We start from the raw sequence: 27,901 nt of genomic DNA on the forward strand, positions 1-27,901 counted from the left end.
TACTTACTAGTTATTCTAACTTAAATTTGTATATATTTTAATTTTGTAACAAACAATTACTATAAATATTCGTTAAATTTTTGCATGTGGTATATTTAATAAATATTAAGAATTTCTCACAATGTCCTAAGTAATTCCAATTATATATTGGGTAATTCAGCTTATCTGGATGTTCGGCTATCTATTCAATTCAATCGAGCAGAGTTACAATGCATTTGCTTTATATTTACTTTATTTTTGCTCTACGCAGCTTTTTATTAAAATGTTTATAAATTGTGCCTATTTCATTACAAACTTGCATTTGGGAAGACAGTTAAACTTATTACAAGCACACAAGGCAATATGCGCTTAAGTATTACTACAATTAGTTGAAAACTAATTAAAAGTCGAAATAAACATTTATTGGTTTTTCCTTTTTTTTTGTTTTTTTAGGTCCCATATACAGAATTTCTCTTTGGAAACAATAATCACTATACGCGGATTACTTATACAAAGCCAAACCAAAGTGAAAGGATTAAATTAATCAAAAGCTTTATTTTAGGTAAAACTGTTTAGTAATTATGGAATTAGCTTAACGTCTCACTTTTAAATAGTTATGAAGAATTGACCAGATTATGTTGAAGAACGGAATAGTCAACAATACGATAGAATACTTCAGATGACCACCAGAATTGCAGCCATCTTCTGTGCAGCAATAGGTTTGGGTTTCCCATATTTCTATAAGCATGAAAATAATATTAAAATTGATATAATAAAGAGACATTAATGTCTTATTAGTAATTGCGTGTTGAATGATAAACAATTCTAATAAATAATAATTCAGTTTGTAATATATTGCCTACCTTTCTCAACGCATTCAGTTGCACAATCCCGCACAGTCGACAATTCGCTTACATATTTCTGAAAAAAGTCAAAAAGATAAAAAAAAACATTTTATTTGTGGATTTAAATTTAATGTAAGTTACTTATAAATATACTTAAGTCGTAACTTCTCGACTGAAATATTCCCTGTACGCTTACACAACATCAAAAAAGTATCAACAGTGCACTTCTACCATAATATAGTAATAAGTATAATGTATCTGCGCATAGTAAAAAAAATATATGTAAGAAAATATACATTTATATAGTTTTGATATCAGTCTAAGTTTCTTTATAACAGCGGCTTTGTCAGGTGTTGGTTAAAGTAAATTGTGTATCCCGGGATGAGTTTTACTTCCGGACTTTACTTTAAAAAAATCTAGAAATATATTAAAGCTTAGCTTATAATTAGTTTAATACTGATACACAATCTTCATTGATTTAGCCGAAATGCCTGTTTTAATGAGTTTAAAATGTTGTGGTGTTACTATAATGACCTTTGCAGAGGTGAAATTATAAATAGGACTATTGATATTCTGCATACAGAAATTTCTGATATATACAAAATGTAAAATGGAGGCTTAAGCTTTTTGTAATTATTTATCATCATTACACACATTCGTTTAATTGGAACATTTAATTTGCAGTTGTGGCTTTCGTAATTAATTTTATACTTAATTTGCCATGCAGATTGCACATTGACAGTATGGGTATGATAAATGCAATTATCTAAAATTGAAAGCAATTAATAAATTATTACTCTTGTTAGAATGATTTACATTTAACAAGGGAATTATGATATTGATTATAAAATAGCTTAAACAGTACTTTAAATTATTGAATTGTAAACACAATAACGTGATTGTTTTTAAGGTGTGATTAAGGCAATAAAAGAACAATGCCCATAGTCATAATATGTTATACTCGCTCACATGTGCCAGATGTGTTTTACCAAAGTGGTATTATTTAATTTTATTTAATTGCATGAACAGAACACAACAACAATAAGACATTTTCAACCTGAGAGCCGTGGGCTAGGCTTATACAAACACGTGTACAAAACAGACAGCTGGGGATGCTCTCTAAGAGCTTATGCAGCACTTAACCCGCTTAATCGATTGCGCCGAGACACTGAGGTGCTCCGAGGGACTATGTGAAAAACCTAGGCATGCAAGTGGCCCCAGCATTGTGGGCGAAGGATCCCAAGTATTCTGCAATGGCCGCTGTTGGTCTAACGGGTGGCACTTAACAACTTTGTGTGCGTTTCAACCATCTGCTCTTCAGCTTTATGGTATCTGCAGCTGGCAGCCAACTGAACATACATACAGAACTACACTTACATTTACTATGCACATAGACATTACACATACGACGGGTGGTCGATGCATGGGATTTGATAAATGTTACTATTGTGTGGTAATTATTATACCAAGGGATTCAACTAAAGAAACTAAAGAATATACATTGCGAGTGGAGTAAAATAATAAATCTGAACTTTTATGTAGAAATACAATACAAACTTGGCAGACAAATCTCAATGCCCTGTAATTTTAGTCACAATAAAAAAGTATTCAAAATTATATTACAAATTAAATTTTATCAAAGCGATGTTTTCTAATTTGACATTAATTTCTATACTTTTACTTTAAAACATTTCTGATATAGTTATCAAACCTCTTAACTAGACATTGAAAACCCGGCCCTAAAATTGTATTTTAAGCAGAAAATATGTTTAAGAAACTGTTTTTCACAGTACATCGCACTGAAAATATTTTGATTAAATGTGACAGTGAATGAAAGGTAACTTCTTAACGAGCCTTTAAGAATTGGAAGTTTAAAAGACTGATGAGCTTCTCAGATGTTTTGAAACTTTCAAAGACACCAAACAGCAGCCTTGAGTTTACGCTTCGTTTCCGAAATTCAGTGCGCACGGAAACTTGACTTGTGAATATATGTTGATATGTGTGTGTGTGTGTCTCCCCTGGTTGCTCTCGCTTCCCTGTTATCAAATGCAATTCCATCAATGCAGCAAACGCAACCTGAAAGAATTTCTGAAATTTGATTTTCTATGTGTGTGCGTTGATAGTGAAGCAATTCATATTGGCAAGCTTTCAAGCAGAAGAAAACGAGTATCCGTCAAGATTCTATTTTCCTCATACACTGAGAACATTTTGAAAGTGCAATTTGTTGTTACCGCCCACTGACATAGTCAAGTTGCAACATCAATGAACTTTTGAATAAAACAGCATTGCCAGCTCACTCCATCTATCCATCTGTCCTAGCATGTCCTGTCTGTCTTGGCCTCCTCACAAGTAAAATGATTCCCAAAAATGGCAAAAGACGAGCTGCCTTTGGCCATAGCGTAGACGTAATGCAATAAACTGATTTTGCTATTGGCATCAAACGTTTGGCTGCACTTATCTATTTACCACCAACAATCAAAAATATGTAGATTTTCATTATATTTGATTCGTGGTTCTTATCTTCCATATCTTCATACTTTTTGTACTATTTTTAAAGATTATTATGTAAAGTAACTTACTAGATTAGTAAAATACATGAAGAGAAATGAAATACTCGAAAATAAATATTTGACAGATTATAGATACTTTGCTTTACTTGCAATATTTTAATATATATACAGGGACTTAATTGAGAACTTAAAGCATGCGGGGACTTAAAAATAACAGAGAAAAGTGCCAAAAATGTATTTTAATAAATTTAAATTTTGCACTCTTCTATTGTGTGATTTATTTGCCATGTCCAGGTTGGCAAATGATTGCTCTCCAGAGTACTGCAATCTTGCCGGAGAATGTAGTCTTGTCGATAATAAGCCCAGCTGCAAATGTTTTGCAGAAGCCTTTCATGGTCAATACTGTGAGAAAGTCAAGGATCTGTGCCAAACAGAGAAAAACCCATGCTCAATCAGGGAGAGTTGTGTGCCTTATATCGGTCAAATGATCTGTGATTGCGAACAATATGACTGCAAGGAACCAAAGATAAAATCGAAGACACCTACTAAACCGATCTGTAGTTTTAATGTGCGTGCTTTCTATGGAACCAAGCAGTATTTCGTCTTGAGCTTCGAAGAGCTAGGATCCTTGGAGCTGGATATAACAGTATCAACGCCGACTTATTTGATAGGCCATGTTAATACAACAAGTAGTGTCAATTACACGAAGAACTTAACAACAACTCTAAATGAACTTGGCATCAGAAGACAAATGAAAGTACCGTATTGTAAGGCTTGGTACTATTTGTTTGAGGCAACCTATTTCACACTGGGTGACAATCAGTTAACAGTTGACATCGAGTCTTTTCACAAAAAGCAGAACCTGTCACTAATGGTGCATGTGGTTCAGCCAAGATCTGGAATGTGCATCCCGAAAATTATATTCCAACAGTGCATGGATCCCAAGAAACCACGCGAGGTGAATGTCGAGCACTTCACCAACATTCAGGCAATTGTGGAAAAACGTTGTTATCCATCGGAAAATACATTTCGCACACAGTGGACCATCTTTAATTTTGAGGAAACTTGTATGTTATGCCAAATTTCATACGACTATAAGTTGAAAGCATAAAAATTATCCTTTTGCAGTTTCATTGTTTTCCACAAGCGTTGGAAAGGAACTGTTGTTTAAGATACCCCACTACAGCTTGTGGTACGACCCCTTGCTTTATCTCCATCCAAATATATTACTCTCAGTACGGATGACATTTAAGGAGACTAACACACCTTGGATATACACGCGGGTAAGACAAAAAAAAAACAAAAATCGAGTCCTAAACTAACAATAACGTAGCCATTTTATTTTGATGAAAATAAGAAACATTTCTTATTTATAAGAGACCTAAAAAGACTTTAAAACGAAGCCAAGCTTCTCTCTAAATTTGATTATTATTGCTTACGTTATTGTCGCGATTAGGACTTAATTCGATCAAGTGAATATAAAATTTAACTAAGTAAAATACTGGGGCAGTGTTACCTTAAAGTAACGGCACACAATGTACGAGCCAATATAGCAGGAGGTCACTTAAGAGAGGTCAATCAGGATAAATGGTTAATCCTAGATGGCTCGAAGAGTCGTGATCCCGCACGACGACTAGAAATCCCTCAGCAGCTGAGATACACCTGGCTTTTAAGTTCAGAGAACGGTAGTAATGAGGAGTACCTTGCCTTTCAGAGCAAACGTAATTACTTAGCTTCCTTAAACCTTTGAAACTATTTTCAGTTCATTTGAAATTCTTGCAGATGCAAAGTTAAATATCCCAGCCAAAGTTCTCAATAAGGGAATAACAAACCGTATCACATTAAAGGTCTCAAATAGCTTGGTTCCTGCCAGGAGCAGCACAGCCGTTCAGATGCTTCGTGTGGTGACAGATAGATTTCCAATGAGCTTGGATATAGAGTGCCTTAGGAATTGTCAGTCCAATCTCTACGACGTCGACATGGTATTGCACCTGCGAGCTAGTTGTCCCAGGTGCAGAATGCCCATTAACTATACGTGGACATTAAATGGAGTGAATATGCAACAGAATAAGCCCCGATTGATAACCAAACTTGCCAAGGATTTGGATGGGCAGATTGTCGTAAAACTCAGCGTAATGGAGAGAACAGCAATGGGTTTCGCAGAACTTAAACTACATAAGTCACAGGCACCAACTGTGGGAGATTGCATAATTGAACCGAAATCGGGAGTTGAATGCATCACCAGATTCCATGTGCGTTGCGATAAAGTCAGTACGCCGCTTCAGGAGCCAATATTGTATACCTTTATGCTGGGAAAAATCTATGAAGAAAATAACTATTCTGGAGAAACATTCTTGTATCTTAATGCCATGGATTCATTAACTGTTCGCATCTGCGGATTTCAATTCCCATGTGCATTCAAGGAGATTTTCTTTACAGTTAAACCTTCGCCAGAATCTGATCTGAAGAATTTTCATAATAACGCATCTAAAACTCTTGAAGAGGGTCGAAGACAACAGTTCTTTTGTATGCTGCAAAGAATCACAGCCAAGTCCGATATTAATTTAATGTTACGCTACATTCAAGCCTTGAAATATGATAAAACATTTAGTTTATTAGAGCTTTTAAATACCCTGGAAATTGTCCATAAGTCTATGATTAACAGCTTTGATGGCCATGTCATTTCAGACCTTTTGGAGAGAGTAGTCCTCACCTTTGACTTTATCAGAAGGGACTACGAAATTATGGATATGACTGAAGACATGTGTTTTAACTTGGCAACGTTAGTAACCAATATAGTTAGTTACTGTATAAACTACAATGAGAATCTGGAAAAGGAGCTGATGCTTCATGATTTTAATGATGTTTATGTCGATTGGTCGCCATTTAATATAAGAGTTACGCAGCGAATTAATCGGTACTCTAACATTGTGAAATTGATTTTCAAAATCTTTCAGATGATTGGCGAGGAATTAACTCGCTATATTCAGCCAGAGGAGCCCTATGATTATGTTACTGAACAAGTTAGCTACAAAGTGGAAATGTACGAGAAATATGAACCTATTCTGTATACTTCCAATGACACACTTTGCACCTTTGAGGTACCTCTAAAATCAGTTGACAGTTTGCGACAACAACTCAAGTCTAAAGAACTGATGCTACATACATGGTGTTTCAAGAGTAACATCTTCTGGTGGGCACCAGAAGATTGGACCCCTACTACCGCTCTTTTAGCCGTAAGCATCTTTGGCCGAAATGCTACATCAACTGCTCAGCTAACCGATTCTGCTAATTTGTATAAAATGAGTTTGCGACGGAACGACAACATTCCCAATGACCTTAACTACCAGACGGATGTACTATATCACAGTATGGCTGTTTACAAGATCAAGCTCTACGATCATGTTAATCTTCTGGTCGATTTCTTAAACACAACGAAAAATCTTAGAGTGTTGATCACAATGAATGTGGAACCGAGGTTAAAAAATCTGCATGACGCTAACTGCTATATTCCCGAGGCTCAACGCCGATCCGTAGTACTAAGGAATCGCTGTTCTGACAAGAGCATTGCATATATAGCTGTATATAAAGAGGATCCCTTCGATGCTTCAAGCGTCACCTACAGATTTCGAGTAACCGCACAGGAGTGCGGTGTATGGGGAATTCATGATAACAATCCGCACTGGGTAAGAAAGTTCTGCTATTCCCAGAACTTGGAACAAAACTCAATTCACTTAAACTGCACTATTAATCATATGTCAGTGTTTTCCGCCAAGGAGTATCCCATCAAGCCCTTCCTCATCCAAAAGAGTTACGAATATGCCTACAACTTTCCGCTCAATTTGAGTTGTATATCATTCAATATTCTATTCATTTTGGGAGCTCTAACCTTGTTGTTTTCTGCCAAGATGCATTTGCATAGTAAGAAAACGAGTCTAATAAGAGTCTTTAAATCGAATCGGAATGAAGTGCCGCCGGAATCGGAGAACATCATTGTTTATTTGCTGACGGGTGGAATGCAATTAGCGGGGACTACATCCAACATTAAGCTGGAGTTCAAGTCGGATCTTGGACGCTACAAAGTGGTCATCTATCAGAACCCGATAGATCCACAATTGAGCGTGAATACCTCATGCTTAGTGTGTCTCAGCGATGAAAAAGTGCAGCTACCTTGCAGATTAACAATAAGTCATGATCATTCCGGAAGATACCCTTCCTGGTACTGTCGCTCCATACAAGTAAATGATCTGCGGCAAGGTCTGAGCCATACATTTACCATTAACACCTGGCTAAAGCGTGGTCAGAAAATAAAGGTGTCCAGCTATCCCGATGACTCGGAACAGCTTATAGCCAAAAGTCGGCTTCCTCAGACAAAGGTCGAATGTTGGAGACGCTTCAAATATAAGTTTCAGCATAACATCGAGTTTTATTTTATCAATTGGTTTATGTTTCAACCGATTTTGGGTCCCTGGCGGTACAGTAGTGACTCTAATAGCATTTACGAACGCATCTGCATTTGGAATTGCAAGACGATACTCACAGTAGCCCTGGTCTTTTGCTACTATCGAAATTCCACATGCATCAATTATTATGACTATGAACAAAACTGTACGATTATCGAGCTATCTGAATTTTTGGTTATAGCACTTGGGAGCTATATTGCAACAATCATATTTGATCTAGTCTTAACGCAATTAACTTATTTATAAATAACTTTGAAGAATTTTTTGACAATGGAAATGTTTTATTGCAATGTTATTGAACTTATTTTACTATTGAAATTCAACTCATTCCACATATGTAAATATTATAGTTAATTTAATAAAAAAAATTCTAAATGACACTTAAAAAAAGTTAGAGCCATTCTTGCATAAGATATTCGTCTTTTTCCGAGAAAAGCATACGTTCTAGTATATCAAGTTGAGTATTCACGATTTCCCCAATCGCATAAATACGTTCCTTGTGATATCTGAAGTCTTCATTTTCAAGTACCACATCAGTAAGCTTTAAATTTTTCTTCAGAATTTCTTGGCGTCGCCTATACTTCTCCAAATTATCCATTTTCCGTTTTATGTTTTCCGAAACAGTTCGATTCTGACTTTTATAGTGTTTCCGAAAGAAACGAAACTTTTGCAGAAACTTGAAATATACAAAATACTCAATTCGTAGAAACTCAAAGATGCTAATATGGTGTAAAGCACGGGAATTCTGTTGGTTCTTCGCAGTGGTAAAGTAATCGTTAATTAAAGATGCAAAAACGTTTTTTAACATCATTGAGATGACGAATATCAAGATTAGAAGCAAAATAATGCCTAGAGTGCTGTCATTATAAAAGAGATCTTCTGTAGCTAAATCTTTGTTAAAACCGAGAGCAAAACACATGCAGGACACTAAACTCCTGCCAAGTCGATAAAAGTTGGAACTGTTATTGCCATTAATGACTGAAGCGGCAACTGCAAAGCTTATAATAAGGATACAGATAAGCATAACAGTGCTTGCCACCGCTTTCCAAGCTAGGAACAGAGTGTGGGTAAAGAGTTGAAAGGGTGTTGAGAACTGTAGTACCTTCCATAGACGTAGCGTGGCTATGGCGATGAGAAGACCCTTGACAATATTTATGGTCATTTGCAATCGAGCCACATATCTTAATTCAATGTACTGCATTTGACTGGCCTCTTGAATCTCATCAAGAATCGACGATACCATCAATTCGCAAATTATAATCAGTGCCAATACGATCATATTGAGTACAAAAATTCCAATATCCACTTGGTTCCATGAATCTTGTAGTTCATAGCAATTAAACCATAACTTTACCATTAGCGCCTTAAAGAACTGTATAAAGAAAATGGTATAAAGCAATAGAATAACCAAAGTGGAAATGGTCATATAGTTAAGACTTTCCAGTAGTCCAATGGATTCTACCTCTGCGTGTGGAATTGTACTACCGAAAGGTGTCTGCTCCACTCTCAAGCTGCATACACTCAAGATATTTGCGTCCACATTATACAACGTAAAGTCCATGAAAATAGCCGAAGTGTTGTAGTTAAGCCATTTGGAATCTTGAAGATATTTCAGAATCGTTAGGCTATTCTGTCGACTACGAGCGAGTAACGCTATGTATCCCTGTAACTCTGGGTAATTCCGGTAGTAGCCATAATGCTTAAAATTCATCATTAGATATTGACGGGTGTTTGTTTTCATCGGTAACCAGGGCTGAAAGATGCGCCAATAAATGCTGTTATAGGGAAACTCCTCATACGGCAGTTTCCATTCGGGCATATACTTCTCATCTGTGAATGGAGGCTCACCTAAGCCGTAATGCTGTTCCGTTAGACGCAATTGACGTAATCGAACAACTCCCAATAATACCGTTTGCTCGCCATGCACCCAATTTACCAGTTCAGTTCGGTTATCATTCATGATAAATGCATTTATCAGTGAAGATTCAATGAACTTATAGACGTCGGCTATTTGATGGATCTCCGACAAGCCAAAATAGATAGTGTCATTCCTAAAAAAGAGCTTCTTGATGTTTCCCGAAGTATAAAACTTGTGATCATTGTGTCTTATCAATACCATGCATATTAAAAAACAAAAGTATTTCCCATATAACCAGAAATCAGACACAATATGTTTATACTCAATGTTAAGCTTCTCATCCCGATGGCTTTCGGTTATATAGAAAACACCCCGCAGCCCCTCAAGTCGCAACTTTAGATAATCCAGACGATTGTGATGTATTGACTCTTCGTCCGTCTCAAACTTTCTATTTTTTGGGGGCCAAAAAGAGGCTTCAATGGATTGTAACACAAACTTGATTGGATCTGCGACCAGATAGTGAAATAGGAACACGAATACCAATGTTATCAGTGTTATCTTAAGTCTGCCAGGCGCATGGGAGTAGCCAGAGAACATTCCGATCAATATTATGCAGACTGTCAGTGTGACCAGCGTGATCCAAAATAATATCTGATTACTTCTCTTGCTTGCCATATTCTTTAAGTTTTACACTTTTATCAAATATCTATTTATTTATTGTTCAGCACACTTAAATCTTCTATAAGTTAGACTTAAATTTCAAAAGTATTTTATTAAAGTAGTATAATGCATTTATTTATGTGAACTTCGATTAATTTTTCTTTCTATGTGTGTTTGTATCTGCTAATAACAACATGTTGGGAGTGACATTCATTAATTAAGTTTAAGTCATTATTGTCATTATTTTAGTGTAAATTAATTTTGCTAGTTTCTGCAATAAGAATGGAAATAAATCTGTAATAAATAAGCTTAATTAAACATATTACACAATTTGCAACATTTTAAATTTTTGTCTCCATGGGAACTGAAAGGGTATACAAAATGTAAATTTCTAAGCATACACAAACATACACACACACACACACACACAAACTCACACTTTTGACTATTGAGCCTTACAGTCGCCATTTGAGATATCTGCAGTTAAGCGTTTTTGTATTTGTAACGAGGGCGTAAATCATTCGAAGTGTGCTAACGGCATCTTTATACACTTGTACATATATATATATGTGTATATAACCTACATTTGCGTATGTCTATTTCTGTCTCTGACACAAACTTGTACTTTATTATGTCATATAGTTAAAATATATGAAATACTTTTCTGAATTTCTTTTAGTCCCTTTGCTCCTATTTAGAAATTTTTGTTATAGGCATTTTCCAATCGAGTTTCCAATCGTGGTATTAAAATATCTAGAACTAGTCGAATTAATATGAATTAAATATACAGTTTAAAATAATGAAAATAGATCAACTTAACTTTTATAAGTACAGAAAGTGTAGTTACTTAAATGAAATTTTATTGATTATTTCCAAAAATTATTTTACATTTAATAAGAGTAGTAAAGATGAGGAAGAACTGTATTAGGCCCTTGAATAGAATTATACATTCGCACAGCGTATCTTTTGCACAAGAAATCTTATTTGTTTGCTATCATTTCAAGCTTTTAAGGAGTGGCGTCTTCTGATTGTCTATTATGTCTACGACACACATTTATTTGTCTGCAAAAGGAAATAAACTTTGTAATCTGTGTATATATTTACTTACTTTTGTGCAGATAAAAACATTTCCGCCTCCAGTCGCTCAAATTCAAATACCAGCTGACACAAAATCAAAACAACTTTTACTCACTTTGAGTTTGAGAATATTTATTTTAGAAAATTTAAGAACTATTCCCCCTCATTTTGTATGAAATAACATGGAATTTGAAATGGTAATTGCGACAAACGTGTAAAACTTGTGTGTTGACTGACTGACTGACTCATCAAAGCACATTTCAACCGTTAAATACTGGCAGTTTGAATATTTTTTTAAATCCATAATTCCTTAATAGTTCTGCCAATTTTTTTACTTTTTTTATTTCGAAAAAATTAAAGGTCAATTTACGGCTAATGCTGCAAAAGTTGGACAACATAAAATTGGATCAAGTATTTAGGTCGCTAAAAAAAAAAAACATAATACCAAATTGGTTAAAGGATCATTAAGATTTCCAAGCCTTAACTCAAAGATTGCCGTAATATTTTAAAATGTTTTAAGCTGCAATTTTGCAGCTCTATAAATCCAGGTGAAAAATTCGCAGATCCGAGTGGAAAACTGGCTGTCATCTAAGACGTTGCCAGAGAGCAGAGCAGCTGCAGACGACAACAACGTCGTCGCCATAAAGGAGCCACCACGTAAACGAATATTTCGCGCCATAAATCACGTGTAAACATTTTTGGCTTTTCTTGCCTCGATGAAATTGCCTGACCCCCTGACCCCCTGGAAAAACACTGAGCAAAGAAAAGGCAAATGGTTGCGTAACTGACAGGCGAGATTCAACAAAAGCAAAAACCAAAAGGCGGCTACGACCTCGGACAAAAATCTGACGACGACACAAATCAACAGCGGCTAAATTGAACGTCAACATGTCTTTGATTGCTCCATGCAAGTAGGTTGGCATTTGTATGTGTATTTGTGTGTGTCAACCCCTGTTGGCCACTTAAAGGAAACGAAGTGAGAGAAAGACATAAATACCCAGAGAGAAAAAAAAAAGAGCACTCATCAGCACAACACAAAGTTGAAATTCTGGCTAAAGTCCAACCACAACAACAGATATTGTATTGGATATGTTAGGCAATCCGTTAGCAATTGCTACCTTCAATTGCAAATATGCCAAAATGTCAGTCGTAAGCATGTGGTAGGTGTGTTATCGACAGCCGCTTAATGGTACACTGAATGCCATCATCATCTACGGTCAGGATTGACTGGAACCGACAACAACTGGGTAAGCAATATGGCAATAACTTGTCATAGATCTTGTTCTGAGGGCTTAAAGTGTTTGTCTGCCAGCCAGAACTGGCTTTCCAAATGCCTAAGAGTCCTACAAACATTACTTGTAGGGGGTGTGTCTGTGTGAGGGTGTATCTGTGTGTTTGAGTACCCGTATCTGTGTGAAGAGGAAGCAGTGATGCAGTGAGCGTTAAAACAGTTTGCGTTTGTGCATTTTTTAGTTGCAGTAAAAAAGCATGCAAGTTGTTTCGCATTTCGCGTTTTTATGCACTGACGCCTTTAGAGCAGAAAGAGAGACAGAGACAGAGAGAAAGAGAGAGAGAGAGAAATAAATTGAGGCTGAGTCTGTCCCTTTTGGTGTTGTTTCGGCCGCATTAATCAATTTAGTTGCGCTCAGTTACACAATCTCGTGGCTCGGCAAAGCCAAAGAGCCCCAGATGAAGCAATAAAAGTATGCCAGAAACTGAGTGAAAACAAACAGCACAGCACTCGGCTGTTGAATGAAATTAAAAACAATGAATCATATCAATGCTGAAACAAGTTAAACTTTATTTACAACTCTCCCGAAAGTACCAAGTATTATCATCGCGTTCCATAATGATTGAAACTTTTAATTGGTTTGCGGATATTGCTTGTTGAGCATTCTTACCAGAAATTTATGCTTCATTTTGGTAGAGGATAATTTCGTTATGAATTATTTTTATTAGGCGATGCCATCTGATATTTTATTCAGTTTTCCCGAAATTAATTAACATATACAAAATATATATGTTTCTTTCATTATATAATATATTAAAAATGGCTTTCGTAACTCATAATGAATATTAAAGGCATACAAATGGAATGGACACATATTTAATTAAGAATTTTAAATAAAGTGCATGACAATGAAGAACGTTAATAGGACTCGACTACAAAATACACTGTTTTATGAAAAGGCAAATATAAATTAAATATACAAACTTGATAAATTAGCTGAATGGAATTTGTACTTAATTAAGAGCCTATATCTCCAATATTTTTAGTTATTAATGCTTACCAAAAAAGTCTCCCTGATAGATAAGTTTGTATAAAGCTGAAATACACCTTTTGTACATGTGTAATGTGTTTAGGGTATGGAATTGTATTTTGTACACAAACATTTTATTGTGCGAGTCGCACATTCAAATTTAGTTTAAATTTCAAATTTTTGGGCTGAATGATTGATTGAACGCTGTCATTTTGTGAATACTATTTTGACTTTGTTGTGTATTGACTAATATAAATGATGTTTAGAAATTTAAATCACTAAGATAATAATTCTACAATGGCTGGTCGTCAATTATTAACTGTAGGAGTATCATCAATATTCCATAAATCGGAATTTCTACCCACGTACAGTTTTAAAATTTAAGCAGGTAAAAACACTTGTAAAATTAATAAGACGTGATAATGTGATTTTTGATTCTGTGACAGTTGTAAAATACTCACTATATTCAACAAAAAACAAGGCAGACGAGTATTTTATCACCGTGTTATTCTCTTTAATGCCTTACAAATTTCAGAACAAATGGTACAAAAACTTCTAATAAAATTAGTTGTTTACTTCAAAACAAAAAAAAGAGTGACAAAGTTTTGTCAGAGCCAAGATGGCGCTATGGCTGTCCGACGTAAAGGTATTTCGTATTTCCGTTTTGACTAAGGCTTAGCTGCTGCTTCTCCGTGTACTCCACATATCTGGCTACAGAAGACACACACACACACACGCAAATGTTTGGATAGATGCTGTGACACAACAACCATATAATTTTCCAAGTTTTTGTGCCACGCACATTCACATATTGTGCCACGCCCACAACTTATTAGTTGGCCACAGCTGCGTTGGGACACTTGGAAACACGCTTAGCTTCTGTTTTAGATGCTGGGCGGAGTATCATTTTTCATTAAGTCTTTGCCGAGTATTGCAAAAGTTCGTTGCGTATACGCACAGTATACATATTTATTGCTGCCCTGGCAATCGTGGGTATATATATATCACATATATAAATTTCAGGCTATAAATTATGCTCTCTTTTTTGTGCATTTTGGCTGATGAGATTTGGGAGCTGGTAACTGGAAACTTTCCTTGCTCAATGGGCTGACAAAGTGGCTTTGACATGCCATAACTTAATCGCACAAGTTGCCACTGTCTGCCCGAGGTAACCTTTATCAACAACAGCTTGTCAATAAATTCAGTCAGAATTCGTCATTTAATAAAAAGGTAGAATAGAAATGGAAAACAGAGAAAAAGGAGAGAAAAGTTCAAATTTGCATAACAAATCCAAACATCTATTAGGATTTCCTCACTTTGCAATTATGTATGTGTGTATGATGCCATAATTGTGGTTGTTTGCTATCTGGAAGGCAAAATGAAACCATTGTCAGCCACAGTTTGACCTATTTTTTCTATTATAACTCTCACAGTTTAAGCTATGTGCTATGTTTTGTGCACATCATTTGAATTTGAAATAATAAAGTCCCAAGATGTCTGTGCGCGTTATCAAAATCATTTATATGCAAGAAAGAACTTTTTCGCCATAAAAGCATTCCAACTGCCAACTACAATTATACCCTGTAGCCATTTCAAATGGGTATAATAACTTTAAGCACTTAAACTGTTCCAATTGATGAGTCAATTCAACGCTGAATGCTCTTCATCTATCTTAGGAATAACATCTCGATAGAATAATAAATTCAAAAGAAATTCACTGACTTTACCAGGACATCATGCAGTCGAGCTTTCTCTACTAGAACAATCAGACTTTGCTTGCTGTTGCTTTTTTTTTTGTTAGTCAAAAACTGTTACAGAGCTGCAAGTAACATAATTGGCCAAGTAAGTGTTTTTGTGTGTGTGTTTTAGCCAACCAGTCACAACTTTAAGAATTAAATAAAAACGAAAAAAGCTCTGCATGTGAAAGCTAAGCCGTATAGTTGTAAAGAGTAAACGGGAAACAGGTTAATTGTTACTTTGTGTATAAATATGTAGACGAGTATGTATGTGTGTCCATCTAAAGTATATCTTTCTATGAACATTTTTGGTTTTTTATTTTATTTATTTATTATACACATAACTTTACAGCTTAGGTTTTAAGTTCTTAAGTTTTTTTTTATTTTCTCGTTAAAAATAGGTGCAGGAAAAAAAGGAGCTTTAAGATTTTAACGTTTAATCCATATATATAAGAAATTTAAAATTATTGAGTTAAGTATGGTTGACTAGAAACTTATATTTAGTTTTCTTTATATCATACAAAGGGATTGTAAATATGTTAGTTTTTTATGTAATCATTGGAAAACAAACAAATTGATCTAGTTGCCTTTGAAATTGTTTTCTCTTGAAAATAATTATTTGACTACAGCGTAATCAGCATCAGCTTTGTAAAAAGAAAACACTAAAAACGAACCATGAATTCGGAAGATAAACATTGCTTAACTCCTTCAGAAGTGGGCAGCGATGAAGATGAGGAATATTTTGTAGAAAAGATAATTCATCGTCGCATGCACGCAGGAGAACTGGAATATTTGGTTAAGTGGAAAGAATGTTCGGATGAGGACAATACCTGGGAGCTTGCAAAGAATCTGAACTGCCCATCATTAATTGATGAATTTGAAACGCAACGTCAATTGAAGAATATGAAACGTAAGGCCGAACTGGTAGAGAATGCTCTTTATCAAACTAAAGCAAAACGATTGAAAATTGAAGCAGAAACTGTAATGAGCAATGCTTTTGATAATGGATATGAAGTTGAAGAAATATTAAGTGCCGCGAAAATCAATGGACAAATATTATTTCTTGTTAAATATTTGGACTTGGATCAACCAGAAACTGTTTCATCAAAGGAAGCTTATGCACATGTACCTCAGATGGTACTTAAATTCTATGAGAGACACTTCAGATTCCGACAACATTTCTTAGTTAAATCAAGCGACTAATTAGATTAATTCTATCAAGGAATATCTTTTTAAGTTGATTTTATAGACTGAGCTATAAATAAAAAAAACGATCTGATTTTATAATGATTCTATAGAACTATTTAATTTTAAAAAGAAACAAGAGGCATAAGAACATTAAAAAATCACCAGGCTTTTTTTATATGAATAAAACTAATTGAATAAGATGTAAATAATCAAGATTTTAGACAGTCAGATTTATAAAACAATTACTACAGGTAGAGCTAGTTTGCTATTAGTATTAAAAATTGTTCTTATACTTTGTGTTTATGTAACAGACAGAAGGACCTCCACCTAAGGACACAAGAACAACTGGTAATAGTTTTTATTAGGTGAACAAACAGTGAAAAATCTACTCTTTTGTTGATATATTATATAATAGAATTATACTTTTATACTCCGTTAAATAAAATTGCAGAATGTTTAAGTATTGTTACCATTTTCCGTTTTTAATGGCCACAGCGTATAATGAATAGGTACATTTAAGAAACTTCACAGTCCTTGATTCACCTGTTCTTTTATTACGCCATTTGTCTTTTATGCTTGGTGGTAACTGGTTTAACCACGGAACGGAGTAAAACTACTTTCGCTCGTTTAGCACATATGGAAGTCTCATTTATTGTAGTTGTAGTTGTAGTAGCTAACGGAACTAACGGAGTAGGCAGCAATTCATAGCAGGAGCAGACAGGACACGGTAACTGAAAAACAGAGTTAACCTTGGAGGCATTGCCTTAATTGCCATAGTTATTGTTGTTGTTGTCGTTGATTAGCCTGTTTTTTTTTTTTTTTGCTTATAGTTTTTAGGCAATGAAGCGCAAATTTGGACGCTCTGTCCAATTTTAGGGGAAAAAACAGGAAAAAAAAAATTAATTACTTGGCCTGGCGTTTGGGGTTTCTTCGCTCTTCGCTTTCTATCACGCTTCTCTTTGTTTGCAAGAGGTCAAGGGTTATACACACACATACATCTTTCTGTTGTTTTCCATCGCTTCACTATTTTGTGTTTTTTTTTTAATGTTTTTTTTTGTTTTTGTTTTTGTATTTGCTTACGTGCTTGAGCCTTCATGAAGCTGAGCCCAACAATGGGGCTTTTGTTTATCCAGTGACCCCACAGTCCCCACAGGGATGTGTTTGTGTTCGTGTGTGTGCATGAGTGTAACACTATAATTTTGTATAGGTAGATGGGACTTGCAACTCGTTATTGAAATTCTAAATTATGCATGCAATGTTAGCATAAACAAATTCCATCGACCGTTCTGCTTAAAAAAAAGGTTGTATCAAAAAAAAAAGAAAGTACACAATTTTGTCACTCTCAAGAGATGGCATTAACCAGCATGAATTTAACCAGGTATACCACTTACCGATAATATGTTGTGAAATACAAAGCAAAAAGCCTAATTTTTGACTTTTTTTTGTTTCTAAGAGCTGAAAATTTGTTTTATTCATTGTACTGGCGCCCATAGATATTCAAAACAGTTTTCTACACTTACTAAAAACTGTATAATATTTACTTGTTGTTATAGTCTTGAGTTATGTGTGCAATATATACCCCTTTTATGCCACAATACAATATTAATAACACAATAATATGATATTTTAAAAGAAATAAATGATCCAATTACCAACGGCAAAGAGATGTACCATTTTAGGTATAACTGTACCACCCGACAACAAACAACAAATGACAAAGAACGTTACAGCTACACAATGGAAACCCCGCCAACCTCAAGGCAGCCTCAGAGCCAGCTGTTGGGACTACAAAAACGACCACAGCAGCTTCCAAGAAACACTTCAACTTTTGCAACACGAATACAAGAGGAAAAGGGTGAGAAAGAGTAAGGAAGAGTGAGTAAGCATGAGGATGAAAGCGTCGTCTGACGCTGCTGCTCATGTTGTTGGTGTTGTTGGTGTCTAATCGTCAGTACGTATGCTGTTTGTTAATATTTAAACAAAAGTTTATTTATGTTGCCTACTTTTTGGGGCAGACAAGCATATTGCCTAGCAGCCTTTACTCTGCAGTTGGGGCTAAATTATGCGGCTAATTAAATGGGTGGCTTGCAGTAAACAGTAAACAGCAAACAGCCAAATAAATGACAACTATCACGACGATACCGTTAGCCAAATGGTAGAGCTTAAAGTGAATAAGATGGAAATGCGGCATCAGAGATGTTTCTTAAATAAATGGTAGCAAGTAAAGTCCTTGAAAAACAAGCGCAATAATTGAATTGTTTGTGTGATACGATATGTTGTAATCCAATTGTGTGATGTGTGCTATTTATATAATAATGTTTACTATAGTATAACACATTCAAATAACTTCAAGAGTGTCAAATTCAAAGTTTGACTTTTGTTCTACGCTCATTCTAGTGTTAATTTGTATGTCTGATGTCAGCACACACACAGCTGTGGCAAGTAGGTGTTAAATATTTAATGATTACCAAAACCCAAACAACAGATTGTCTCTTAAGTGGCATGGACTGGTTTGCGTTCTTGTTGCTTAACACTCCGAAGAGCAAAATGCTCAACAGTATGACCAAATGTATGCACAAATTGTGCACTTAGTTACACTATACAGATTCACACACATAATATAGTTGGGCATGGGACCACAGAACTAATTGAAATTGGTAGACAGTTTGCATAATATTCTGACAGTCTTAGAGGTGAGAAGGTTTTCCCAAGCAAAGTTTGCAAATTCAACATTTGGTGTCACCAAATAAGCCTATTATATGTGTAGTCTTGAATTATAAGTAATTAGCATTCAATTATTACCAAATAGCATGTAAGCTTGCACTTACGTATTGAATAACTTGTAGTCTGCTACCAAGTATGACCAGTTGTAATTTAAATATTTTAGTGTTCTTTATACTAGTCATAACAAAAGAAATGGTTTAAAAGTTAATACTGAAGATTTCAAGTTTTCAATTTTCATTTAAATCGAAGCCTAGATCTAGATTTTTCAGCAAAGTCAACTGCATTTAAATGCAAAATAAATTAATATAGCCAAACCATGATGACAATGATATTCCGTTTAAAAATCGGTACAGTTTGGCCAAAGTTATGAACGTTTGAAGTAGGTCAACATTGACTTAGCAGCTTCAAAAGTCAAAATTTTAGCTTAATTTGGCATGATTTTTTACAAAATTATGAAAAGTTGTAGAATCAAATTTAATTACGATATCAGGAGTCGAATAAAAGGGAAAACTCGAGATTTAAAATTTAAAATTTTTAAAATTTCAAAGGGCGACCCTTACCATCCATGACTTCGATAGTCGAAAAATAAAAAATTTTTCAAAATGAACAAAATTTGAATACCGAATAAATAAAGAGGCCAAACTATGATCAAAATGACATTCCGCTTGAAAATCGGTAAAATTTTGCCAAAGTTATGACAGTTCGAAGTTGCTCAAGCCTCTGACCTAGCCACTTTACAAGTCAAAATATTTCTTAATTTTGACATGATTTTTTACAAAAATATGAAAGGCCTCAGAATCAAGTTTAAAGTGTTGTTTTATACTAATTACGATATAAGGAATTGATTAAAAGTAAAAACTTGAGATTTAAAATTTTGAATTTTCAAAATTTCAATGGGGGGACCCTTACCATCAACTTGGAGCCATGTCTATGATAGTCGAAAAATAAAAAAATTTTCTAAATGCAAAAGATTTAAATGCAGTATGAATAAAGAGACTGAATCATAATCAAAATGACATTCCGATTAAAAATCGGGTCAGTTTTCATCAAGTTATGACAGTTGGAAGTTTGTCAACTCTTTGACCTAACACTTTACCACAACCGTACCGGTACAAGCGATTCGGTTTTTGGTTATTGAAAGAGAATTTATTTCAGTTACGGTTTCAGTTCCGGTACCAAAAATGAAACGGTTAGTTTCCGTTTTCAGATGAGATGGTGATTCAGATTGAGACTTGTCAAACATGATGTTGGGAAGAAAATGTCGGAAGATTAAAGGCAAAAAAAATGATACAGATACAAATACAATGCCATAAGCCATTTAAGCTATATGTTATATATGGTTAAAGGTAAAAGGCTATACTCGTATTTCTGATTTGTTCATTCAGTTTATGTTCATGTTTACCAATACTCGCAATCGTAAAATATTTCACCCAAGGCACAAAGCACGAAAAGCTGTCAATTGAACGCTCATTGACAGTGTCAACGATAATCAGAAATAATCGCGTAAATTATGTTTCAATAAACGAGCCCGATAAATTTGTTTGCGGCGTAGCTTTTATCCAACTCTGAATACATGAAATGTTGTGTAATTATATGAAATGCAGAAAGTTCCCAACAAATAAACATACATATTTTTAATTAGCTGGCACAGTTGGGTCAATCAACCAATCGACCCTTGGTAAACATACGCAAAAATTATGTATTCAGATATTATAAATTGAGAGCCGCCGATTGACGACTATTATTAAGTATATAGAAATGTATTGATGTTTGGAAGTAAATATAAGTTTGGTCTATGATTTTAAATTAGAATTAATTAAATAGTTAATATGCTAAAAAAAAACTAGGCTAGACTTCAGATAAGCTGACAATACTAAAATCCTACTAAATTTGTTTCTTATTAATATTTGTTTTTATAAATTGGGTTGTTTTATTATATTCTCATTATCTAGCTATTATTTCAAAAGACAGTGAATTGTCAAATCTCAATAGGAGACTGTCAATTGTTATCGCTAATCAGAAAGAGATAAATCTACTTACCACACAGAATTTCTCGCTCTTCTTCTTGCACTCCTTAAGATAAAGATGCTCAATCTCCTTGGAGTAGTTGGAGCAGGGTGTTATGGAACCGACGCCCTCATTATATTCACCACACATGTGGCACTTGAGGCCTTCGACAAGTCCAAAGTTGCCGATGCAAAACAAGATGGCGACCAGAAGCAGCAGCAACGTCAATAGAGGCCCAGATGCACCAGAATATGCTGCCCGACTGACCTTAGAGGGCTTTTTGAATGACGTGACATTGATGGCAGCGACGGCTTTTGTTGGCATTGCTTTTAGGTTAGCGTGCGACATTTTCATATGAGTTTTGACCTTTGACTCGGACACCAGATGCACACAGTTGCAAAACACGCGCACTCACAAAAATTGCAATTCCGCTATTTTCGCTGATTTGTTTCTTATTTGCTTTTGATTTTATTTTCGGTCGAGGGTCGTTCGCTTTGTTGTCACTTATTTGATCGTTAGTTTTAGTTTGCGGTTAACTCACAAGCTTTTTACTATAGATTTCAAAATTCCTTGTTCGTGTAATTAAATTGACTTCTAGAAAATATTTGATTTAAAGGTGTTTGTTAAGCTTTATTAAAAATTCTTTAATCCGCTTATTTTATAAACAATTGCTGGAAAATCACTACAAAATACGCTTCTTTAAATTATTTACAGATAAAATATATCTTGAATAAATTTATCTGTTGACCAGAAACATGCAACATATTATGGCAATAGTTCGAGTGTATTTCATACACATAAAACATTTTTATCTATCACAAAAAAATTCTGGAATTTTTAGAAATATTTCAATTTAATTTTCCTCAAACACTTTATATTAAATCTGTTTGAATTAAAACCTATAAGACTGTTGCATAAATATAGGATATTGATATTTTCGTGTGATATGCAAACAAACTGTTCAAATTAATAGAGGGAAATTTAAACATTTAGATCCAATTTGCTCACTATTTGTACACAAATCATCAATTGCAAATTCTCATACTAAATGTATTTGTGTTGAAAATCAGAAAAACTCCGAAAAGGTTGAACATTTTACGGCTGACGCTGCAATTTACCAACTTACTGCCAGATGAGCCATGTTCAAAAAGAGAATTTCCAAAATACAAAAAAAAGGTGAACTTAAATTGCTTTTTTTGGTACTTAAATTGTTTGCATGTGTTGTATGGGTGTGCACACACATTCATATGTGTGTGGAAGTGAAGCGTTGAGAATTTCCACGAAATTTCACAATTTGCCCGGAGTACTTTGAAAACTACCCGAAATTGTAAGCCTTTGTAAGACTTTGTATGTGTTTTTTGTTGCCTACTTTTGGGCTTTGATTTGATGCGGCTGTCGGCAGAAAGTGGGGCAGGTGAGGCAGGTGGGGCAAGTGGGGCAAGTGCGCCAGCTGAGGCAGGTGATTAAGTATTTTTTTGCTCTGCCCAAAAGTGGCCACGTTTTCAACTGCCGTGCTGTTTAATTTCAAACAGACATCACGTATACGCAGCGTAGCTGCAACCCATCCACTCTTCTTGCAACTGCAGCGACTGCTGCAGCCAATTAACAAATTTTTTTTAATTAAATGAACGAATGAACGATGGCACCATCGTTATGTCCATGATGGCTGATTGTTGGCATCCCCTCTCATGACAAGCACCCTCTCAACATCAAAGACGAGCATAATTAACACAAAAGCACAGAATTTCTGAAGATCTTGAATTGAAAAATTATTTTAGTACGCTGCACAGTTTATCACAGTTCATTAATCTCTGTTTGCTTAGCCAATGTAAACACTGTATTTCTCATCACTGGGGGACCCACAAAAATAATTTGTTTGTTTTTTTTTTATGTTTTGCCAGAATTTTACGTTTCGTCCGCTTGAAGCGTGCGTCGCGTTTGAACTGAAATCGTCGACTGCAGCAACAAAATGGTCCACGAACAGAGCCATGCCACATGCCACATGCTACGTGCTACGTGCTACGCTGCTATGTGATACGGACACTTGACTGTTCGCTCGTACGAATGTATTCGGCAGCCGAAGTCTGAGTATCTCTGTGATTGAGTATTGTGTGTCAGAACTGTTGATCGCACTTTGATTTATTAAAGTGCAGCAAAGCGGTTGCTTGCAACCCTCAGAAGAGGTCGACTCTTGACGGTGTACTCAATTTGACAATCTGCTTAGCAATCGTGCATATGTTTGACATGTTGTGTATATTAAGCACATTTTAACAGTGTTATTTTTTATTTTAAGGTTGGACATTTTCTTTATTATTAAGTTTAAATAATACACATTGTTAGTCCTTATTTAATTCAATTGGTTTACTTTTTCTTATCACCTTTGCTTGCCGACACGGAAATGCTAATAAAAGACTAACTACCTATAAAAATATTATTAAATAATCTTAAGTTAGACTTGTGACCAGTTCCACTATCTCTCTCTCTCTCTCTCTCTCTCTCTCTCTTTACCTGTATATATCTTAAAAAAAAATTAATTAATTTTTTTTTTGTTTTACTTTACAGAATTTTAAATTTCTTTAATATTTTTTCAAAAGGTGGCGTAAAAAGCTTAGCAAAACAGACAAAATGTGGTGCCAAAAACAAAAAGTTCGCAAAAAAGACAAAAGGTGGTGTCGCAAAAAGATCATTTGAAAACTAAGACTACGCAAACGAAAATGATCATTTTGAAAAATATTATCGTTTGAAAAAAACTATTTCTTTTTAAATGCTATTTTGATCCTGATCACGAATTTATAATATACTTTATAGTATCCTAAAGAGCCAGAATTGCGTTTTTTATTTATTTTTATTCATACCAAAATGTTGAGATACAGTCTGCAAATGTTGCCAACCAAATAGCGCATGTTGCGCCAACATGCCGAGCTGTTAATTAACAGAATGTTGTCGTCTTTCAACCAACACGTTGCGTGTTGCATTTCAAACGCTGTACATTTTACGAAAATGTAATGGAACGCTTTGCTATAAAAACTATGCACACTCCGCGGTTTGCATATTGGCTGACAGTTTGAGAGCCTTAAGTTAAGGCCCTTAACATAGTGACATTTTGAGAAAACATTTTTTGATCTTAATATTTAAATAACCTTTTTTGGCGCTACCTTTTGGAAAAAAAAAATTTAATATTCTTTTAAAATAAAACGTAAACAGATTTAAAAACTTTTTAATAAAAAGAGAGTTTACATTTTCAGATAGTGGAACTAGTCATAAGCATAACTTAAGATTATTTCGAGATTTATTATAAGCAACTTTTATCTGATTCGAAAGTCAAAGTTTATCAAAATAGATTATCTTCGCACCATTTTACAGGCATAAATTGGCGTAGATATTAAATAGCATAATAAGAATTTCATATAAAATTATTAATATTGATAACGAATACATGACAAAACGGTGATTCTACAACTGTTTCAGGACCGACAGCAAAGTTTAGTGCACCACAAATATTGTGATTTATAGATATCAAACGGAAGCGATAACACGTGTCGATAACGGTAAAATAACGGGATTAACTTAAAGACTTATCAAAATGACAAATCAGTTACGGGTCCATAAATAAATAAAAGAAAAAAAATATATATTAAAATCGATTCGTTTTATTTGTAATTAGCTATTAGTTTTCTTTCAATCCAATCTATATAGTTGGCGACCTTGCAAAAAACCCCAGGATAAGGTGCCACACCGCATGGCTTGACGCTCCAGGAGACAATGCCAACCTGCTGGCCGTTAAACAAGAGAGGACCGCCAGAATCACCGGTGCATTGCCCCTTGCCGCCCTCATCAACACCTCCGCAAATGTGATAACGCGGATTAGCAGCTAACTTATGACGTCGAGAGCATTCCTCATCGGAGTAGATCTTCAGAGGAACCTGTTGTAGTGTTGTCTGCATTTTACCGTCCGTCTAGATAATTGAAGAAATAGATTAGCAAAATTTGACTCTTGGGAATTATTCTGTTTCCGTATACTCACCGCATTCAATCCCCAACCGATGAGTTCTCCGGCTCCACCCTCCTCCAGTTGCGGTGTTTCGAAGTTCAGCGCTGGCAACTGAACAGGAGCAACAGTTTTGTAGTCAAATTCAAAAGGTACCGCAACCTGAAGCAACGAAATATCATTGGCATGGTTAGAAGCTGGGTTGTATGGATTGTAGGCCTCGTGCAGAATGATTCGCTTGACAGCAACAACATTGGGTCCCTTGGCGCTGATATCGGTCACGCCATACTGCACGGAGAGTAGGGAGGGGGCGAGTCCATAAGTACAATGAGCTGCTGTCAGCACAAACTCTGGTGAAATGATGGAGCCGCCGCAGGAATGATCACCTCTTATACCACGCAATGAAACCTGTAAAAAAAATTAATTTAGCATGTTAATTTGATCATCAATCAGAATACGTAATAACATCTCTTAATGCACCACAACTCACCACAAAGGGATAATTCTCCACACGTGCATCCGTGCCATTCACCACTCGACCAATCGGAGGCGCAGCATAAACTCCGACGCTCAAAATCGTAAGAAGTAGGAACACCGAGGTGCCTAGATTTCCCGTTACGCGTAGCATGTTTGCGTTAACGGTATTACGAGTTGACTGAAAACTGTGGGAGCTTTAAATTGTGCCTTTTATAGCCAAAACGACTGATGACTTAATTTTTTTAATCGATATGGCGAATATTTATGGTGTGCGATAGGTCAGCAATAAATGTTAAAGTTTCCGATCCAGAAAACCAGCCAGATTTGCAATAATATATACCATTTATTTGCAGTGATTGTACACTTGGGTTTTTTCGCGATTTAATTTTAAGCAGTTGAACATTTCTAAGCATTGTCCGATCGATTTGGTCAAAGTGATCGACATATATATATTCTTGATCAGCAGTCAATGGCGGAGTCGACATAGTCCGTCTGACTGTCTGGTATTTTGTAGTGATGAAAAAATTCATCGGAAATTCGACATCTCGATTTTCACAGAAGCAATTTTACAACAACATTGACTCGATTATCTGCATTTAAATTTTAAAATCTAATTTATTGCCATCACTGTCCATTTATTTCATACACTTTTTTCCCTTGACACTTTTTTAAGAACTTTAAAGTGTCATAACTTTAGGTAGATTTATCCGATTTCTTTGTGGAATATCAATTTTATTATTGTTTGACCCCTTATTTGGTTTAGCATTAAAGATTTGAAATTGAATTTGTTTCAATCATTGTCCATTTTTTCAAGCTTTCTTCTATGTAAGTTTATAGATTATATAGATTAGATTATTCATTAAAGGTCAATGATCATTAAACATGAGTTAGCATAAATACATTTTGAAATATCCACCAACTAATGGCTTAAAAATTTTCATAACTAGAAAATAATAAATAAAATAAATATATTAAGACTCCAATATGGAAGGCTTCAAAACTAAGACTCTGATTTACAGCGAACTAAAAAACGGGACTGTAAATTTCGTTATTCAAATCAATAACAATATTATTACAATATCCAAAATGTAATAAAAAGAAGAAACTTTTATTTAATTATTCATCATGCTCGTGAGGCGCTTGATTGTAATTTAATTTGCGGATCTACGCCAAAATAATTTGATTCTTCTGAATCCAGTCTATATAGCTGGCGACTCTGCAATAAACTCCAGGATAAGGTGCCACAGCGCATGGTTTGATGCTCCAGGAGACAATGCCAACCTGCTGGCCGTTAAACAAGAGAGGACCGCCAGAATCACCGCTGCATTGCCCCTTGCCGCCTTCATCGACGCCTCCGCAAATGTGATAACGCGGATCGGTGGCTCCCCTATGACGTAGAGAGCATTCCTCATCGGAGTAGACCTTTAGAGGAACCTGTTGTAGTGTTGTCTGTACTTTACCACCCGTCTAGAAAATAAAGAATTTGATTAGCATAATTTGACTGTTGGGAATTATTCTCTTTCCAAATACTCACCGCATTCAATCCCCAACCGATGAGTTCACCGGCTCCACCCTCCGCCAGTTGCGGTGTGGCAAAGTTAAGCGCTGGCAACTGAACAGGAGCAACAGTTTTGTAATCAAATTCAAAAGGTACCGCAACCTGAATCAATGCAATATCATTGGCATAGTTGTTGTATGGATTGTAGGCCTCGTGCTGAATGATTCGCTTGACACCAACAACATTGGGTCCCTTGGCGCTGATATCGGTTACGCCATATTGCACGGATAGTTGGTCGGGTCTGCGTCCATCCGTGCAATGTGCCGCTGTCATCACAAACTGTTGTGAGATGATGGAACCACCGCAGGAATGTGAACCAGTTGAACCACGCAACGAAATCTAAACAAAGAATAGTTGAGAATTCCACCTCATTGCAGTTTCCCCACCACAACTCACCACAAAGGGATAATTCTCCACACGCGCATCCGTGCCATTCACCACTCGGCCAATCGGAGGCGCAGCATAAACGCCGACGCTGGCGATCGTTAGAAGTAGGAGCACCGTGGTGCCTAGAGTTCCCGTTACGCGTGGCATGTTTGCGATAATTGAACAGTCGGGAGCTTCAAACTG

General features: G+C 35.5%; 4 protein-coding genes across 4 annotated transcripts; 1 reads left to right on the top strand and 3 right to left on the bottom strand.

The window, feature by feature from the left end:
• Nucleotides 1-273: 273 nt before the first annotated feature.
• On the bottom strand, nucleotides 274-21,882 carry LOC117790583. Its single transcript, XM_034630065.1, has 3 exons — nucleotides 21,342-21,882; nucleotides 843-900; nucleotides 274-717 (listed from the first exon to the last, which is right to left on the bottom strand). The coding sequence occupies exons 1-3, from the start codon at nucleotides 21,660-21,662 to the stop codon at nucleotides 572-574; spliced, it is 525 nt and encodes a 174-aa protein (XP_034485956.1). The 5' UTR covers nucleotides 21,663-21,882; the 3' UTR covers nucleotides 274-571.
• On the top strand, nucleotides 16,065-16,673 carry LOC117791958 (chromobox protein homolog 1). The gene has a single exon (XM_034631900.1). The coding sequence runs from the start codon at nucleotides 16,065-16,067 to the stop codon at nucleotides 16,590-16,592; it is 528 nt and encodes a 175-aa protein (XP_034487791.1). The 3' UTR covers nucleotides 16,593-16,673.
• A 3,056-nt stretch (nucleotides 21,883-24,938) lies between the features above and the next one.
• Nucleotides 24,939-25,953, bottom strand: LOC117791337 (chymotrypsin-2-like). Its single transcript, XM_034631060.1, has 3 exons — nucleotides 25,787-25,953; nucleotides 25,333-25,704; nucleotides 24,939-25,264 (listed from the first exon to the last, which is right to left on the bottom strand). The coding sequence occupies exons 1-3, from the start codon at nucleotides 25,922-25,924 to the stop codon at nucleotides 24,959-24,961; spliced, it is 816 nt and encodes a 271-aa protein (XP_034486951.1). The 5' UTR covers nucleotides 25,925-25,953; the 3' UTR covers nucleotides 24,939-24,958.
• A 958-nt stretch (nucleotides 25,954-26,911) lies between these two features.
• On the bottom strand, nucleotides 26,912-27,890 carry LOC117791338 (chymotrypsin-2-like). The gene is made up of 3 exons (XM_034631061.1): nucleotides 27,728-27,890; nucleotides 27,308-27,670; nucleotides 26,912-27,240 (listed from the first exon to the last, which is right to left on the bottom strand). The coding sequence occupies exons 1-3, from the start codon at nucleotides 27,863-27,865 to the stop codon at nucleotides 26,938-26,940; spliced, it is 804 nt and encodes a 267-aa protein (XP_034486952.1). The 5' UTR covers nucleotides 27,866-27,890; the 3' UTR covers nucleotides 26,912-26,937.
• Between the last annotated feature and the right edge of the window lie 11 nt (nucleotides 27,891-27,901).

This window comes from Drosophila innubila (genome assembly GCF_004354385.1).
Source record: "Drosophila innubila isolate TH190305 chromosome 3R unlocalized genomic scaffold, UK_Dinn_1.0 2_E_3R, whole genome shotgun sequence".
NCBI classification, from domain to species: domain Eukaryota; kingdom Metazoa; phylum Arthropoda; class Insecta; order Diptera; family Drosophilidae; genus Drosophila; species Drosophila innubila.

Bases quoted from the DNA above. Each gene is read 5' to 3' on its own strand.
- LOC117791958 (XM_034631900.1), top strand. From the start codon at position 16,065: ATGAATTCGGAAGATAAACATTGCTTAACTCCTTCAGAAGTGGGCAGC.
- LOC117790583 (XM_034630065.1), bottom strand. From the start codon at position 21,662: ATGAAAATGTCGCACGCTAACCTAAAAGCAATGCCAACAAAAGCCGTC. The intron at 901-21,341 runs GTAAGTAGATTT...GACTTTTTTCAG, and splicing joins AGAGCGAGAAATTCTGTGTG to AAATATGTAAGCGAATTGTC. The intron at 718-842 runs GTAGGCAATATA...TCATGCTTATAG, and splicing joins AACTGAATGCGTTGAGAAAG to AAATATGGGAAACCCAAACC.
- LOC117791337 (XM_034631060.1), bottom strand. From the start codon at position 25,924: ATGCTACGCGTAACGGGAAATCTAGGCACCTCGGTGTTCCTACTTCTT. The intron at 25,705-25,786 runs GTGAGTTGTGGT...TTTTTTTTACAG, and splicing joins TGGAGAATTATCCCTTTGTG to GTTTCATTGCGTGGTATAAG. The intron at 25,265-25,332 runs GTGAGTATACGG...TCAATTATCTAG, and splicing joins TCGGTTGGGGATTGAATGCG to ACGGACGGTAAAATGCAGAC.
- LOC117791338 (XM_034631061.1), bottom strand. From the start codon at position 27,865: ATGCCACGCGTAACGGGAACTCTAGGCACCACGGTGCTCCTACTTCTA. The intron at 27,671-27,727 runs GTGAGTTGTGGT...TTCTTTGTTTAG, and splicing joins TGGAGAATTATCCCTTTGTG to ATTTCGTTGCGTGGTTCAAC. The intron at 27,241-27,307 runs GTGAGTATTTGG...TTTATTTTCTAG, and splicing joins TCGGTTGGGGATTGAATGCG to ACGGGTGGTAAAGTACAGAC.